Source organism: Oncorhynchus tshawytscha, unplaced genomic scaffold (genome assembly GCF_018296145.1).
Source record: "Oncorhynchus tshawytscha isolate Ot180627B unplaced genomic scaffold, Otsh_v2.0 Un_scaffold_7045_pilon_pilon, whole genome shotgun sequence".
Classification (NCBI taxonomy): Eukaryota; Metazoa; Chordata; class Actinopteri; order Salmoniformes; family Salmonidae; genus Oncorhynchus; species Oncorhynchus tshawytscha.
Window position 1 is genome coordinate 155,198 of NW_024609644.1, and position 17,303 is coordinate 172,500.

Here is a 17,303-nt window from a genome sequence, read left to right on the forward strand (position 1 = left end):
GGGGTGGTGGAGGGAGAAAGTAGGTGGGGTTCTTTCCCAGTCAGAAACTAGAGGTGAAGTCACTTGTGACTTTAGGATTCAATATTTTTTGTTGCTCTCGGTTTCACCTCTAACTTTTCCTGAACTAAGCTTGAACGTACTTACTGGTCATGTGTGTGTGACGAACAACTGATTCTTTACTCTGTTGAGCATATAAACAGTCAGACGACAAACATTGTTTCTGTGCGGAAAGAAAAAAAAGTGTGTGAGACAAAAAGGAATATCAGTGGACAATAGGAGGTCAAAAGATTCAACATTCATTTTATTGGTTTGGTTTTTTGAGTACAGTGGTTATTTTCAGCCATTCTGGCATTCACAGAGAAAGAAAAAACACAAAACTGGAAACAAGAAATAGCTTTCTGATAATAGCTCTGGCTCAGTCTAGTCGTTATGACAATAACAACAACTCTGCGTACCTGATCAACAACACAGACATATAACACATAAACGTGAAAAAAACTGTCCAAAAATGGCACTAATAATACTTTTGAAATTCTGTGTGGTTTATAAAAAAGACATATCTATTTACATTCAATTTGAATAATTATCATTTGGAAAAAAACTAAAACATATACCGTATGAGAGTGACATATTAAGAGAAATAAAACACTGATTATTCAAACTTGAGAAAATATATATAATATCAATTATACTATCAGAGTAGGTTCCATTATGTAGTTCAAGTGCTATTAATAGGAATATACAGGGGACCTCTGCCATAGGCAACACGAGGCAGCCATTTTGGCTCCCCTGTGAGAGTGGCATAACTCAAGGTGCAGCTCAGATGTCAGGGTAATAGGTCAAAGGTTACAGGGTTCAGTCATAGCTCCGCCTCTGAGACAGAGTAATAAGTGGTTAGTACAGAGTACAGACATGGAAAAGCATGGGAGTGAGGGGGAGGGGACGTAACCTGGGCAAAGCAGATTTCCACCCTATCACTCCTGGGTAACTGAAGTTAAGATACTTGGTTGAATACAAAGTGTTCTCTTTTGTCTTTGTCCATTACATCCTCTACTAGTTGCTGTGTAGTTAGAGGGTGAAGGATGGAGAGGCATCCACAGAATTAGAGTCAGGGGACGTCAATGAGACATCCACAGAATTAGAGTCAGGGGACGTCAATGAGACATCCACAGAATTAGAGTCAGGGGACGTCAATGAGACATCCACAGAATTAGAGTCAGGGGACGTCAATGAGACATCCACAGAATTAGAGTCAGGGGACGTCAATGAGGCATCCACAGAATTAGAGTCAGGGGACGTCAATGAGACATCCACAGAATTAGAGTCAGGGGAAGTCAATGAGACATCCACAGAATTAGAGGGGACGTCAATGAGACATCCGCAGAATTAGGGGAGTCAGACATCCGCAGAATTAGAGTCAGGGGACGTCAATGAGACATCCACAGAATTAGAGTCAGGGGACGTCAATGAGACATCCACAGAATTAGAGTCAGGGGACGTCAATGAGACATCCACAGAATTAGAGTCAGGGGACGTCAAGCTGAAGAAGTGGAGTCCAGCTGATGATGTCATCATCCAGGCTGGTCAAATGACTAATGAAGATCATTTAGAGACACTGACTGACCGTGTGTTTGTGAGAGCTAACCTAATGCACTGCCCACTAACCACCATCACATATAAAACATATTCTACTTAGAACAGGAAAAAAATCATTATTATTAGCAGCTTCATCTACGACTCTCATTTGAAAAATAGAAACATTTGTTGTTTTTCATATACAAAATATCTGTAAAATTACTATGCGTATCCCCATGTGGACGGGTTGTTCTCTACAGTGTTTTGGTGTGTGTGTGTGTGTTTGTTAGATGGTAGTGTGTGTTAGTGAGAGAGAGAGAGGTGGCACTACGTGTGCGTGCGTGTCTTGACGTATTCATCAGAGCATGTGTGTACTTGCTAGAACACTTTTTACCTGCTCTACCTCTTATCTCATCCCCCTTCCTTTTCACACACCTTGTCTCCCTCCCTGTCCCTCCATGTGCTGCTCACCTCTGCTATCTGACTGTCTCTCCCTCTCTCTCTCTTTCTTTCTGTCTTTTCTCCCATCCGTCCAGGTAGGTGAGGAGGGGTGTGATGGGGCAGGTGGTGCTAGCAGACGGTCTGTTGGCTGGACAAGGGGCTCTCCAGAGACATGCTGGTGGGAGACAGTTCTGGACGGTTGTTCTTAAACATGGAGGAAATATAGAAGGCCTGGAGAGACACAGATAAAACAGTGTCTGTCAAACACAGATACATAGAGATGGAACACTGTCCGTCAAACACAGATACATAGAGATGGAACACTGTCCGTCAAACACAGATACATAGAGATGGAACACTGTCCGTCAAACACAGATACATAGAGATGGAACACTGTCCGTCAAACACAGATACATAGAGATGGAACACTGTCCGTCAAACACAGATACATAGAGATGGAACACTGTCCGTCAAACACAGATACATAGAGATGGAACACTGTCCGTCAAACACAGATACATAGAGATGGAACACAGTCCGTCAAACACAGATACATAGAGATGGAACACAGTCCGTCAAACACAGATACATAGAGATGGAACACAGTCCGTCAAACACAGATACATAGAGATGGAACACTGTCCGTCAAACACAGATACATAGAGATGGAACACTGTCAAGTCAAACACACAAAGGCAACCAAGAGAACATCAAACATAAGACAGATATCCCAACCGCCAGAGAGACTGGTTATACTGCTCAGCCTGACCCAGATGAGATCCCACCATATAGGGACTGAATGAGACAAATACAGATTGTATAGGCAGATGGATAAATACAGATTGTACAGGCAGATGGATAGGACATGATGCCCTGTTATTGTTTAGGCAGGCATGGTTGACATTATTTCATCCTGTAAGCCTGACTGACATAGGAGATCATACATCAACACATTTGTTCCCAATCCCACAGCTCCATAGAGCAGAGGGAGGAGAGAGACAGACACTTACCACCCAGTAGGCGGTGAGGCCTCCCTGGATGAAGCCGGTGATCACGTCGGTGGGGTGGTGGCGGTAGTCAGAGATGCGGCTCAGCCCGGTGTACACGGCTATCATCACCAGCAGGAACTGTAGCAGTGGGCGCAGCAGACGAGCCCCTCGCCATGACAACCGCGCCTGCAGGTAGAACTGGAGAAGGAGAGCAGCGTCACATGATCAGAGCCTTCAAATATGAGAAGTGTGTGTGTGTGTGTGTGTGCAGGCACTCATGCATTTTTGCATGCGTCTGTGTGTGTGCATAAACTGCAGCGTAGTTGGTTCTTTCCACAGTGATCTGGTCACATGGTACATTAAACACAGTTAACACACACATCTAGAGGGTGAGGAAGAGGACCTGGCATTAGTCCATCCACACTGGGCTCAGCACCCTAATAAACCTCTCCTCCATCTCATCTTGCCCTCCAAGTCCCATCATTACTACAATAGAGGAGGAGTGTCTGTCAGTCAGGGACCAGACAGAGACTGACTGAGAGGTCAGGGGTTAACTGTAGAGATACATGGTGCTGTTTCTGAGGTGACTGCTGCCAGGCCTGGGCCTGTAACTGGAACATGTGGAAAGTATTCCTCTGGAGGGGAGGGGAGCTGGAATCAGGTGTCAGTCTTCTTGCCCTCCAACCCCAGCAGCTGGCCCAGGGCCCTGGTTGCATGTCGCTGCAGGTCCCATGGATTCTAAAGGACACAGTCAGTCTGCAGTAGTAGTACTAGCTATACGCCAGGAAGCCACAGACGGGATGGAGGGAAGATAGAGGGAGAAGAGAGGGAGAAGAGGAGACAGAATGAAGAATGAGGCCCCTTGTTTTTCTCAGGACACTCAACTGCTCTCAATGCCTCACTCTCTTTCTCTCCCTCTTTCTCTCTGTCCCTAAGTGGGGGTGAGGAGGGGAGGGGAGGACCCGAGAAATCTATTAACTATGTATTTGAATGGTGAATCCTCTCCTTTTATCAGATTGAAATTGAATGAGTTTCATATATATTTCCCGTAAATAGTTTTGCGATTATTCCAGTCATATTCCGGACCATTGGAGACTTAATGAAGTGGAGGAATTCCATTTATAATGTGAATGAATACATTATGGGAACAAATGCTTGAGCCATGATGGGCTTTTGTCTTCCTCTGTCATTTCTCACCCCACAATGTGTTCCTCACCAATGGTCCAGTAGAGAGAGAGGAGGGGAGTGGGGTTCTCTTGTTGAAAGAAGCCTGTGGATCTCTCAGCAGCCCCCCCCCAAACAAGGAGTGCTCTGTCTGCTCTACATCTCTCCCTCTATTCATGTTCCCTGTGGAAAACTTCCTCCCTCTCCCTTTTCATTTCAGGCAGGACGGCTTTTGAAAAGTTGCCTTTCTCAGAGTTTGCATGTACAATGTGTGTATGTGAATGTGCATGAATGTATGTGAGTGTTTGTGAGTATGTGTGTGAGTGAGTGTGCAATCCATCTCTACAGGGACAAAGTGTCCAATATTTTCTTTCATACAGTGAAAGTTAAAATTGTCAAAGATCATTCTTTCCTTCCTTCAACTAATTTGTAGTAATCCCAGTTAAAGCAGGTGACTTCAAGTGTATAAACGTTACTTGGCAGGTGTGCTGTTCTTTGTCGCCACAGGCACGTGCAAGTGTGTGTGTGTGTGTGTGTGTGTGTGTGTGTGTGTGTGTCTCTCCAATTGCCAGTGACACTTACCGCCAAGTAGAGCATGGTGTACATGGCAAAGGAGGAATGGCCAGAGAAAAAGGACTTCCTGAAAGATAAAGGGATGACAGGGATGTCATTCATTAACCCAGTTATCTAGTGTCAATATTGCTCCATCTCAATCTATGGTAATAAACATTCATAGCAATACTTTCTCACAAAGACAGACTTTCACTTTGACTAGACTAGCGGCGTTTGGGTCTATTCCATCTCAATTCCAGTCAGTGAATGACTTTTCAGGATTGCATAACAATGGAAAAATCTCATATCCAATCCAACTGACAGGAATTGAGCCCAACTGATACACTGAAGCTTGATTCACATTACAGGACCAACCACAACTGCAGTGCTAGTTCTGATATTTATTTTCACCTTGTCCTTTCCTGCACGGTTCCAGCAACTATGGTGGGTGTGTAACCAGGCCAGCTCAGTTTGGCCAGGCCTGGCCCTATAGTGTGAATAGGGAAGGCGTCTCTCTCGGTACTGACCTGGCCTCCTCCACCATCTTGTGTTTGGGCTGCCTGCAGGTGACTTGGGCCACGTAGGAGCCGGGGACGCAGTTGAGCGAGGCGTATGTCACGTTGCACACCGACAGAAAGTTAGGTCGCAGGCGCCCCACACTCAGCTTGGCCATGTTGGTCAATGATTGGCCCACGCAGCAGCCGAACAGGAAGCTTCCCAGCTCCTTATAGAGGCAGGACACGTAGAGGTTGCGCACGAAGGCCCGTGATTGCACCTCACAAAATCGAACCCGGTAACACTCGCCCAGCGCAATCTGGCCAGGGAAGAAGAGGAGGAACAAGAGTTAGAATCAGTCCTCTTCGGAAAAAAGCTGCGCTAGATACCGGTAGAGAAACGACGGTACACTTTCACAGCGTATTGTAAAAGAGAAGGTTTTTTCAATGACCTGACTAAATAAAGGCTAAATATTGAATGGCTCATAAATACATCTACTTCCAGGTGAACCTCTCGTCTGCTTACAGTGAGTGTGTAAGAGGTGATAGTATGTCATGTGTATATACTCAGTAAGATCCTACAGTGTGTAAGTGGTAATAGTCTGTCATGTGTATATACTCAGTAAGATCCTACAGTGTGTAAGTGGTGATAGAATGTCATGTGTGTATACTCAGTAAGATCCTACAGTGTGTAAGTGGTGTGTTGTGTTGTGTGCCTCACCGTGAGGCCAGTGATGACGATGCCCCCAGCGATGAGCAGTGCATCAGGGATGGCCTCTCTCTCCAGGTAGGGGTAGGTGATGCTCTGGTCCCCACAGAAGAAACCCCTCCGGTACGGAGTCACCGCCTTCAACTCACACGCAAAGAACGGGATGGAGGCTAGAGAGACAGAGAGAGAAGGGGGGGTTTAGACACAGTTATGGGGGAGATGAAGAGACAGAATAGGAAGAAAATATGAGGAGTGTGTGTGTGTGTGTGTGTGTGTGAGAGAGAGAGAGAGAAAAGAGTAAGAGTGACGCATCGCACAGAGAGCCAAGACAAAAAGGTGTCATTGATCCTTGATCCTGTTTTATATGAGAAGGGTTTAGGAGACAGGATGTCTCAGCCTCCAGTATTTATGCTGCAGTAGTTTATGTGTCGGGGGGCTAGGGTCAGTTTGTTATATCTGGAGTACTTCTCCTGTCCTATTCGGTGTCCTGTGTGAATTTAAGTGTGCTCTCTCTAATTCTTTCTCTCTCTCGGAGGACCTGAGCCCTAGGACCATGCCTCAGGACTACCTGACATGATGACTCCTTGCTGTCCCCAGTCCACCTGCCGTGCTGCTGCTCCAGTTTCAACTGTTCTGCCTTATTATTATTGGACCATGCTGGTCATTTATGAACATTTGAACATCTTGGCCATGTTCTGTTATAATCTCCACCCGGCACAGCCAGAAGAGGACTGGCCACCCCACATAGCCTGGTTCCTCTCTAGGTTTCTTCGTAGGTTTTGGCCTTTCTAGGGAGTTTTTCCTAGCCACCGTGCTACTACACCTGCATTGCTTGCTGTTTGGGGTTTTAGGCTGGGTTTCTGTACAGCACTTTGAGATATCAGCTAATGTACGAAGGGCTATATAAATACATTTGATTTGATTTGATTTGATATCGGCCTGGGTGCAATCTGAGGAGGGGGCGGGTCTTAGGCCTGTCAGTCATCCACTGACTGGATTCAAGATCTCCCAAAGTATCTGGCATTCCTTACATACTGGAGCTCCACCAGAGAGGCTGGAGGAGGGGGAGACGAGAGAGAGACAGAGATGACAGTGCAGAATGAAGGATTATTCAGGAGGAGAGGAGACAGAGAGAGTCTATTACACAGAAAATGACAAAGTGGTGAAAGCCAAAGGGTTTTACAGTAAAGTAATAGCCAGGCTACAGTATAGACTATAACGTGACTGCAGAGACCTCCAATAGAAAGGGAATAGAGTAGTCTTTTGTGTCCAATAATAAGGGAATAGAAATAGTGTAGTGTTGCACAGAGACACACAAGGAGCGTACAACATTAAACATTAACTACCACTGTATTGGCAGAATATTTATTAAATCAATGTAGTAACACATTACCTTCTTATTTTTATTTCCTGGTTGGCTAACCAATTAAAAGTGTGTGTGTAAGGAAGGCGTAAAGGGTGGTCAAGGTCTGTCTTTCTTAAGCAAACAAACCTCGCTGCAACCTGCCCTGCTGCTGGTGAAAGTTCATTGGGTAAAGATTGTGCAACCTCGTTATGATACTGGCACCAGTCACACAGCAGGGAGGATGAAATCAAATCCAAGGCTATATCTGAAATTAAATCTACACCACTACACTCACTCTGAACTTCCAAACTACCCTTCTAGTTCCTCTCTCTGCTCCCCACAGCCCCTCTAGCCCATCATGTAGTCCCCTATCCCATGCCCCCATAGCCTCTCCCCCATGGAGCAGGGAGAGCATGGGACTAATGATTAACCTCTCCCTCATCATAGAGCCTGGAACTGGAGCGGGCCCAGGCAAACACTGCTGCTGCCAGGAAATCTCAGAGAGACTACGTGACAGGAGGAGAGGACAACACAGGCCATTAGAGACTGTAGATCAACAGTAGCAGACGGGAGAAGGACATGGCTCACTGACCTTCAGTGTGACTTTCTGTGAGTCTACCAGAGTTCAACAGGTTTCAGTCTACCTGCACTATATAACCATGAATACTCTACAGATATATCTCACTCACAGTACCAGTCAGTCAATCATGAATACTACCAAAACAGATCCATACAGCGACCCTTTCACCCCAAGACATACAGTTAAGAACCTACACACATATCAATGTACCTAAGGACCAATACAATTTAGGAATGAAAACGAGGAAGTAGTGTAGCGTCATTGGCTTATAAGCAGGGTACAGTTACTGTAGTATACAGCTAATGTCTGCTTGTGACCTTTGCTAATACTGGAAGCATGTGTTTGTCAGAGAGAAAGACCAAACACAGATAACGACATATCCTCTGGTTAAGAGAAGGCACGGGAGGGCCAGAAAGACAGAAGGAGGGGAGGGGAGGGGAGGGGAGGGGGGAAACACGTTGCAGGCAGATAGCAGAGGCTCTGACGACAGCAGAGAGAGGAGAGATAGACGAGGGGAGAGCGAGAGAAGAGCTAGACGGAGAGGAGAGAGCGAGAGAAGAGAGAGTGCAAACATCTCACCTGACCCTGATCTCTGCCTGATCTACTTTGTACAAACACGTGCATGATATACACACACGGCACACACATAAACACACCATGGCGTGCGACTCCAAGCTGCAGCCCTCTACAGAGCCTCTGACATCACGCAAGGGCCTAACTCCAGACCACCGTAGAAAAGCCAGATCTCTCCCAGAGAAGTGAGAGAGAGTGGCTGTCTGGAGTTGGTAAGGACCCAGTACCATGACTCAGTACAAAGACAGAGATGAAGGTAAAGATGTTGTATATGTATTAGGAGGCCTTACTTAGGTACTTAAAGGGGTAGACAAGGATTTTGGCAATGAGGCCCTTTATCTACTTTCCCAGAGACAGATGAACTTTTGTGGATATAGTTTGTGTGTATCTGCATGCAGTTTGAAGGAAGTTGTTAATTAACTAGCGTTAGCAGCTTGTGACACTACCTCTGAGTTCCTTCATACTGGACGCAGATAAATACAAATAGAATCCACAAGTTCCTTCCACTCTGGGGAAGTAGATAACAGGCCTCATTGCCAAATTACCAAACGATCACTTTAAGTGTCTTTGAAGGTCTTCCAGCTTCCTATGATGAACTGACCCCCCTCGTGTTCCAGTCAGTCAGGTGAATCTAATAGAGACATGATTACTGTGGACTAATCAGGTTAAATACCCTGGAGGAGGGGAATCGTCTAAGAAATGTGTTTACTGAATAGACTGTGGGTCACAGATGATATGGGTTGGCCTGGGTACAAACCCTGATTTTGTTTACTTGGTGGTTCTGGGTCATGAGAAAACTCCAAAAGCGTGAGGTACCCTAGATCATTCACAACACAAAAACATTTGGAACATGAACCCCCTCCTTTGGGTTAGTCCTGTAGAAATCAGCAAGTTGCATCACTGTGGTATTCAGTTCCCCAGACATGCCCCCTGGTGAACACCCTGTACAGCAGGATGAGAGTTGCTGGTCCCAAACCCATTTCAATCAGAATCTCTCTCTAACCTTAATCCTCTTATCGATCTAGGTGTGTATTTACGCCTGATCTGGGAAATAGAGTGAAGACACTCAAGAGTGAGATATGCCCTAAACCATAGTAGCGCAGCAGTCTAAGGCACTGCATCTCAGTGCTAGAGGCGTCACTACAGACCACGGTTTGATTCCAGGCTGTATCACAATTGGCCATGATTGGGGGTCCCATAAGGCGGCACACAATTGGCCCAGCATCGTCCGGGTTAGGGTTTGGCCGGGGTAGGCCATCATAAATAAGAGTGTGTTCTTAACTGACTTGCCCAGTTAAATAAATAAATAAAAATACTTGGCTAGATACTCCAGTGGCCGCTCTAACAATGAAAACACATTTCTTAAAAGATGGAAAACAGTCGAGATGGGGCAAGATCAGGTGGGACCATTCTAGCTAATGAGAGGCCAGATATGCATGTGAACATCAGGCACAATGGTTTCCACTAGTTACCACAGCCACAAGGTCAAAATGGTCTATGTGGTAAAAATGTCTGAAAACAAAAATGAGATTTTTGGTTTTAATTTAATTTAAAGGGCCATTTCAAAAAGCCACCTGCTGCAGAAGACACATTTTGGGCCCAGTTATGTCTCTCGCTTCACCTCTTCCTCTCTGCCTAAGCTCATCTTAACATTGGCTGTAGAATGAACCCATCACACCTGTTAAGATCCAGAATTAACCAAATGACTGTGCCCAAACAAGGTGGTCTGATCAAATGGCCCATTGACCCACACTGTGACAGGAAGTCACCTTTGACCCAGATGTTAATATTAGTGTGCAGCAGCTACAGCAGCTGCCTTCTGTCCAAGTGACATTCTGGCAGGGCCAACCAACCCACCAATGGTACTTACACAGGCACACATGAATGTCTCATGGTAGTGTGGGGTATGAAAAGTGGGTCAACTTTGAGAACCTCCATCTCCTGAATGTTTTGGCATTCGGGTTAAAAAAGTCGCTTTCTGACCACTTCCAACATGGCCAAACATGTCTGAAAGGTTTCATTCAAACCAAAAGAGGTGCAGTCAGAAAGGGATTGAAATCATATGGAACGGCCCAGAAGAGAGATGTGGTTCTCTTGACTCAAGCACACACTGACAAGGTCAGGGGCTGAAACCCTGTATAGGTTTTATAGCTTTACTCTGAAAACACATGACATGGTGGCTACTTCTTTACCACAATTCTCTCTCTCTCTCTCTGTATCTGGGCCAGAATTACGGTTATAATCAATGTTATTGTGGTTTGTCAGTCTGCTAATGGACAGCGTCTCCATTCCTGCCATAATAAAAGTGTGGGGCTGGCTGGTTGAGGCGTTAGTGCTGGATCCTCTAGTGTGTTTCTCACAGTAATGGGAGCCATCAACCGCTCAGTAGGCAAACTATGACCGTGACCCTGTCAATGATGTATTGACCGCTCTGTAAATATGTGTGTGTTGTCATTTCCACATTTGTGTGTTAAAGTCCATAAGCAGCACATTAGAGCTGCTGCCTATATACATAGACTTGAAATCACCGGCCACTTTAATAAATGGAACACTAGTCACTTTAATAATGTTTATACATGTTCCATTACTCATCTCATTGATATATACTGCATTCTATTGTACTGTATCTTAGTCTGTACCGCTCTGACATTGCTCGTCCATATATTTATATATTCTTAATTCCATTCCTTTACATAGATGTGTGTGTATTGAAATCGTTAGATATTACCTGTTAGATATTACTGCACTGTCGGAGATAGAAACACAAGCATTTCGCTACACCCGCAATAACATCTGCTAAACACGCGTATGACCAATAACATTTGACTTGATTTGACAGCCTGGGCTCACATGGCCGGGACCCAACAACGCTCGCTTACAGAGCTCCTCAAAATGCTACTCTCAAACAACACAGTCCACACAAAAAAGAGGCCGCCAGTTTGCCGCATACCAACCTCAATCCACAAAACACATCTTATACAAACTTCCCAAACACACATCCCAGTGAAACCATGGAGAACACACAGAACACATATGTGAAATGTTCTGCAGCAGAACACACACTGTCAACCGAGCCTGCACCTATACAACCTCAGAGGTCTGAGAGGTCTCAGCCAGTCCCAGTAAAGTTCCAGTCTTTACACTAGGGTTTACAGTGGCTCTAAACGCTTTCACAAGAAGATGCAAAAGACACTCCAGAGCCCCTCACCTCATCTGTCAGGCAGCTGTGAGCAAACCGCTGCACCTGGCCAAGAGCAGCCTCAGAGGACACAGCAGCAGAGCAGAGTGGAGCAGCGAATGAGGGAGGGAGGGAGGGAGAGAGAGAAACACTAACATAGACCCACACACACGGGCCAAATGTGCTGTTGGACGGAGTTCTCAAAGTGGGAATGCTTTCAAATTGTCAAAGGGAGAGACCGAGAGAGGGAGGAGAAACAGGAAGAGAGAGAGGGCAAGGGAATGGGAGGAGAGGGGATATGTGCCCCACTCTTCAGAAACTCTTCTGGTTCTAATTTACACTTCTATGACCACAGCCCAGAATGAGCTCACTGTGAGAAGAGAACAACAACACAGAGAAAAACAGAAGAGAATAAAGACAGAGAGAGAGAGAGCAGAGAGCAGGAGGGTGGAGGAGGGGGCAGATGTTACGTGTTAGTTATTATGTGTGTTATTTATGCAGATGCTTTGAGGGCATATTACTCATAATGAGTACCAGTCAATAAAACAGTGTCAAACTCAAAAGACTGGAAAACATTGTTAGAGCGGGTACGGAAAATTGACAAACAGAGGAAAAGGAGGATGGATAAGGGGTTGGGGGCTCTAGAGAGGGAGAGAGAGAGGGGATGGATAAGGGGTTGGGGGCTCTAGAGAGGGAGAGAGAGGGATGGATAAGGGGTTGGGGGCTCTAGGAAAATTGACAAACAGAGAAAGGAGAGAGAGAGGGGGATGGATAAGGGGTGGGGGGGGGCAAGAGAGGAGGATGGATAAGGGGTTGGGGGCTAGAGAGGGAGAGAGAGGGGATGGATAAGGGGTTGGGGGCTCTAGAGAGGAGAGAGAGAGAGGGAGAGAGGGGGATGGATGGAGGAGGGGTTGGATAAGGGGTTGGGGGCTCTAGAGAGGGGGAGGAGAGAGAGGGGATGGATAAGGGGTTGGGGCTCTAGAGAGGAGGAGGATGGATAAGGGGTTGGGGGCTCTAGAGAGGGAGAGAGATGGGGGGTTGGGGCTCTAGAGAGGGAGAGAGAGGAGGATGGATAAGGGGTTGGGGGCTCTAGAGAGGGAGAGAGAGGAGGATGGATGGATTGGGGGTCTAGAGAGGGAGAGAGAGGGGATGGATAAGGGGTTGGGGGCTCTAGAGAGGGAGAGGAGGAGGATGGATAAGGGGTTGGGGGTGGGGGCTCAGAGAGGAGAGGAGGAGGATGGATGGGGGTTGGGGGCTCTAGAGAGGAGAGAGAGGGGGATGGATAAGGGGTTGGGGGAGAGAGAGAGGGGATGGATAAGGGGTTAAGGGGGGGCTCTAGAGAGAGGAGGATGGATAAGGGGAGAGAGGAGGATGGATGGATAGAGAGGGAGAGAGAGGGGGATGGATAAGGGGTTGGGGGCTCTAGAGAGGGAGAGAGGGGGATGGATAAGGGGGGGTTAGAGAGGGAGAGAGAGGAGGATGGGGGCTCTAGAGAGAGGGAGAGAGAGGGGGATGGATAAGGGGTTGGGGGCTCTAGAGAGAGAGAGAGGATGGATAAGGGGTTGGGGGCTCTAGAGAGGGGGGAGGGGATGGGGGGTGGGGGGCTCTAGAGAGGGAGAGAGAGGGGGATGGATAAGGGGTTGGGGGCTCTGGATAGAGAGGGGGGGGTTGGGGGCTCTAGAGAGAGGAGGATGGGGGTCTCTAGAGAGGGAGAGAGAGGGGGATGGATAAGGGGTTGGGGGCTCTAGAGAGGGAGAGGAGAGGGGATGGATAAGGGGTTGGGGGCTCTAGAGAGGGAGAGAGAGGGGGATGGATAAGGGGTTGGGGGCTCTAGAGAGGGAGAGAGGGGGGATAAGGGGGATAAGAGAGGGGATGGATAAGGGGGGGCTCTAGAGAGGGGATGGAGGGGTTGGGAGAGGGAGAGAGAGGGATGGATAAGGGGTTGGGGGTCTCTAGAGAGGGAGAGAGAGGGATGGAGAGTTGGGGGGAGGATGGAGGGGTTGGGGGCTCTAGAGAGGGAGAGAGGGATGGATAAGGGGTTGGGGGCTCTAGAGAGGGAGAGAGAGAGGATGGAGAGAGAGGGGATGGATAAGGGGTTGGGGGCTCTAGAGAGGGAGAGAGAGGGGGATGGATAAGGAGGAGGGGGATGGATAAGGGGTTGGGGGCTCTAGAGAGGGAGAGAGGGGATGGATGGATAAGGGGATGGATAAGGGGTTGGGGGCTCTAGAGAGGGAGAGGGGGATGGATAAGGGGTTGGGGGCTCTAGAGAGGAGAGGGGTGGATAAGGGGTTGGGGGCTCTAGAGAGGAGAGAGGGGAGAGGGGGGGATGGATGGATAAGGGGTTGGGGGCTCTAGAGAGGAGAGAGGGGGAGAGGGGTTGGGGGCTCTAGAGAGGAGAGAGAGGGGATGGGAGAGAGAGAGGGGGATGGATAAGGGGTTGGGGGCTCTAGAGAGGGAGAGAGAGGGGGATGGATAAGGGGTTGGGGGCTCTAGAGAGAGGGAGAGAGGGGATGGAGAGAGGGAGGGGATGGATAAGGGGTTGGGGGCTCTAGAGAGGGAGAGAGAGGGGGATGGATAAGGGGTTGGGGGCTCTAGAGAGGGAGAGAGGGGGATGGATAAGGGGTTGGGGGCTCTAGAGAGAGAGAGAGGGGATGGATAAGGGGTTGGGGGCTCTAGAGGGGATGGATAAGGGTTGGGGGGCTAGAGAGAGAGGGGGATGGAGGGGTTGGGGGCTCTAGAGTAGAGAGAGGGGGATGAGGGGGATGGATAAGGGGTTGGGGGCTCTAGAGAGGGGAGAGATGGAGAGGGAGATAGGGGGTGGATAAGGGGGGGCTCTAGAGAGGGAGAGAGGGGAGGGGTAAGGGGTTGGGGGCGAGAGAGGGAGGGAGAGAGGGGATGGGGGGTTGGGGGCGAGAGAGAGAGGGAGAGAGTTGGGGGCTCTAGAGGGGGATGGATAAGAGGGAGAGAGGGGGATGGGGGGCTCTAGAGAGGGAGAGAGAGGGGGATGGATAAGGGGAGGGGGGAGGGAGAGAGGGGATGGATAAGGGGTTGGGGGCTCTAGAGAGGGAGAGAGAGGGGAATGGATAAGGGGTTGGGGGGAGAGAGAGGGAGAGAGGGGATGGATAAAAGGGGGATGGGGTTGGGGGCTCTAGAGAGAGAGAGAGAGAGGGGATGGATAAGGGGTTGGGGGGCTCTAGAGAGGAGAGAGAGGAATGGATAAGGGGTTGGGGGCGAGAGAGAGGAGAGAGAGGGGGATGGATAAAGGGTTGGGGGCTCTAGAGAGGAGAGAGAAGGGATGGTAAAGGGTTGGGGGCTCTAGAGAGGGAGAGAGGGGGTGGATAAGGGGTTGGGGGCTCTAGAGAGGGAGAGAGAGGGGGGCTGGGGGCTCTAGAGAGGAGATAGATAAGGGGTTGGGGGCTCTAGAGAGGGAGAGAGAGGGGATGGATAAGGGGTTGGGGGCTCTAGAGAGGGAGAGAGAGGGAATGGATAAGGGGTTGGGGGATTGAGAGAGAGATTGAGAATTGAGAGATGTGGTGAAGTGTTTCACAGACGGAGACGATTAGCGGTGGTTCTGGAATGTGAGGGTCAGAGAACTGGGCTCTGTTGGGACCTGCTCTGTAAACAGGACCTCGCCTCGTCCAGCAGAATACCCCCAGAACACACACACACAAACCCCACTTGCACACACAAACAACCCACAAAACACCACATGGACTAACACGCAACCAAATAAGCCACATAAAAACCCAAACTACCCCCAAAAACCTCAACCAACTATAGCTAACCAAATAAACCACAGCAAACTAAACAACCCATAGACAGGCACTGAACAAACAGACAGACCCAAACTAACAGCTTCACCAAACAGTACTAGTATATTATTAACACATGAATATCAATACTAGACTGTAACATAGCCTACTACTCAACAGGGCATCAACCAACATTTTAGGTGACAGTCACTATATAGTATACCATGGGTGCTGAGTGACCAGGGACCACTAGATCTCTTGAGGGGTGACCCCAACCAACCACCCACTTGGCCTGCTGTTCTGGGCAGGGGAGGGGACAGTCACTGGGGAGGGGAGGAGAACGCTCCCCTACTACCCTCCAGGGGTGGTCCGTCTCTCTTCAGCCAGGCAGGCCTCTGGGGCCAGTGCCAGGGCCTCTGGTCCTCAACCTCAGGTCTAAGCTGCTTGTTTATCCAGAAGTCAATCTACTGCTACTGATGTAGTAAATCATCACATAGAGAGATGCTGTTACTCTAACTTTAGTGAACCCTGCTGTAATCCCTAATAATAGCATTGTATCTGGTGTAGTGAATCATCACATAGAGAGGTGCTGTTACTCTAACTTTAGTAAACCCTGCTGTAATCCCTAATAATAGCATTGTAACTGGTGTAGTGAATAATTACATAGAGGTGCTGTTACTCTAACTTTAGTAAACCCTGCTGTAATTCCTAATAATAGCATTGTAACTGGTGTAGTGAATAATTACATAGAGGTGCTGTTACTCTAACTTTAGTAAACCCTGCTGTAATCCCTAATAATAGCATTGTAACTGGTAGATGTGTCTACTATACAGAGCTGGACTTCTATTCCCCGAAGACTGTTCTTAGACAATGTGTCCCGGCCACAACATAGTGTGTATGTGATCTCTATCTGTGTTGAGTCAGGGAGAGTCACAGAGTAGGACCAGTCGTCTTTTGTGTTTCACCTGACATTTTAGGACAAAAAGTCTTTGTATAAAATAGTAGTTGAGTGTTCAACACACACACACACGGACACACACACAGACACACACACGGACACACACACGGACACACACACGGACACACACCCACTATACAGGGGTGAGCCTGGTAAGCCTCAGACAGGAGATGAAGTCATTGGCACCTGGGCTGTGATTATGTCTAGTAAACCATCATCCTCCTGATTAGAGCAACTGTGTGTGTGTGTGTGTGTGTCCGCCCTGTTCGAATATGTGTGTGGATGAGCACTACGGTGTCCTTTCTCCCAGCTTTTACTTGTTGGGCTGATCCAGGTGGTACAGGATGGCGGGGCGGGGGGGGGTGCGTTGCTGTCCCCTCTCCTAAATTGTCTGGATTGTTCTAACTGGGTGCACTGTTCACTGTTTTGTCTGCCATGATGCCTACACAAAAAGACTGATCATCAAGGGACAAAGCCTGGGAAACAAAAACAGCCCAACGGCATCTCACTGGCTATCTGATATCAGCAGCATCTGCTGCAGCTGGACTCACATACACACACAACCAGAATGTTATTTACTGCACACATAATCACTAACATTATCACTCGATACACGGTCTATCTGTCCCACGAAACAACAGAGCTAACTCAAAAAACAAATCAGGAGGAAGAGATGAAAGCCTACTTCCAATTTCCAAGCCTCTGAACCCCCCTCCCTCCCACCCACTATCGGTAGTGCTGTCTCTAGTTTCCAGGCTGTGTAACTGTTACTGTAGCTGTCGTCAGGTCCAGACACGCTTCCCCCTAGCCTCTCTGTTCTAACCCCACTCCACTGACTTGTTCCTGCAGCACTGCAGCCGTGCTCTGGAGCTAAGGGTATGTGTGGCGAGGGTCTGACAGGTATGTATGTAAAGGGGTTTGGTGGTCTGTGGTATGTAGGGGTGTGAAGGTAAGTGTGAAGGTAAGGGTGTGTGGTTCAGGCTGGGTGGCTGG

The 17,303-nt window shown here is 48.2% G+C and overlaps 1 protein-coding gene across 1 annotated transcript in view; it reads right to left on the reverse strand.

Annotated features, from left to right (window-relative positions):
• Positions 1-1,978: 1,978 nt before the first annotated feature.
• Positions 1,979-17,303, reverse strand: part of LOC112225759 (phospholipid phosphatase 3-like) — a 36,551-nt gene continuing 21,226 nt past the window's right edge. Inside the window, exons 2-6 of the mRNA XM_042316600.1 lie at positions 5,937-6,094; positions 5,249-5,535; positions 4,752-4,809; positions 3,027-3,203; positions 1,979-2,247 (exon numbers count right to left, since the gene is read on the reverse strand). Of these exons, the coding sequence (XP_042172534.1) occupies positions 2,146-2,247; positions 3,027-3,203; positions 4,752-4,809; positions 5,249-5,535; positions 5,937-6,094 (782 nt within the window). The 3' untranslated portion in view covers positions 1,979-2,145. The remainder of the gene's footprint in view (positions 2,248-3,026; positions 3,204-4,751; positions 4,810-5,248; positions 5,536-5,936; positions 6,095-17,303) is intronic.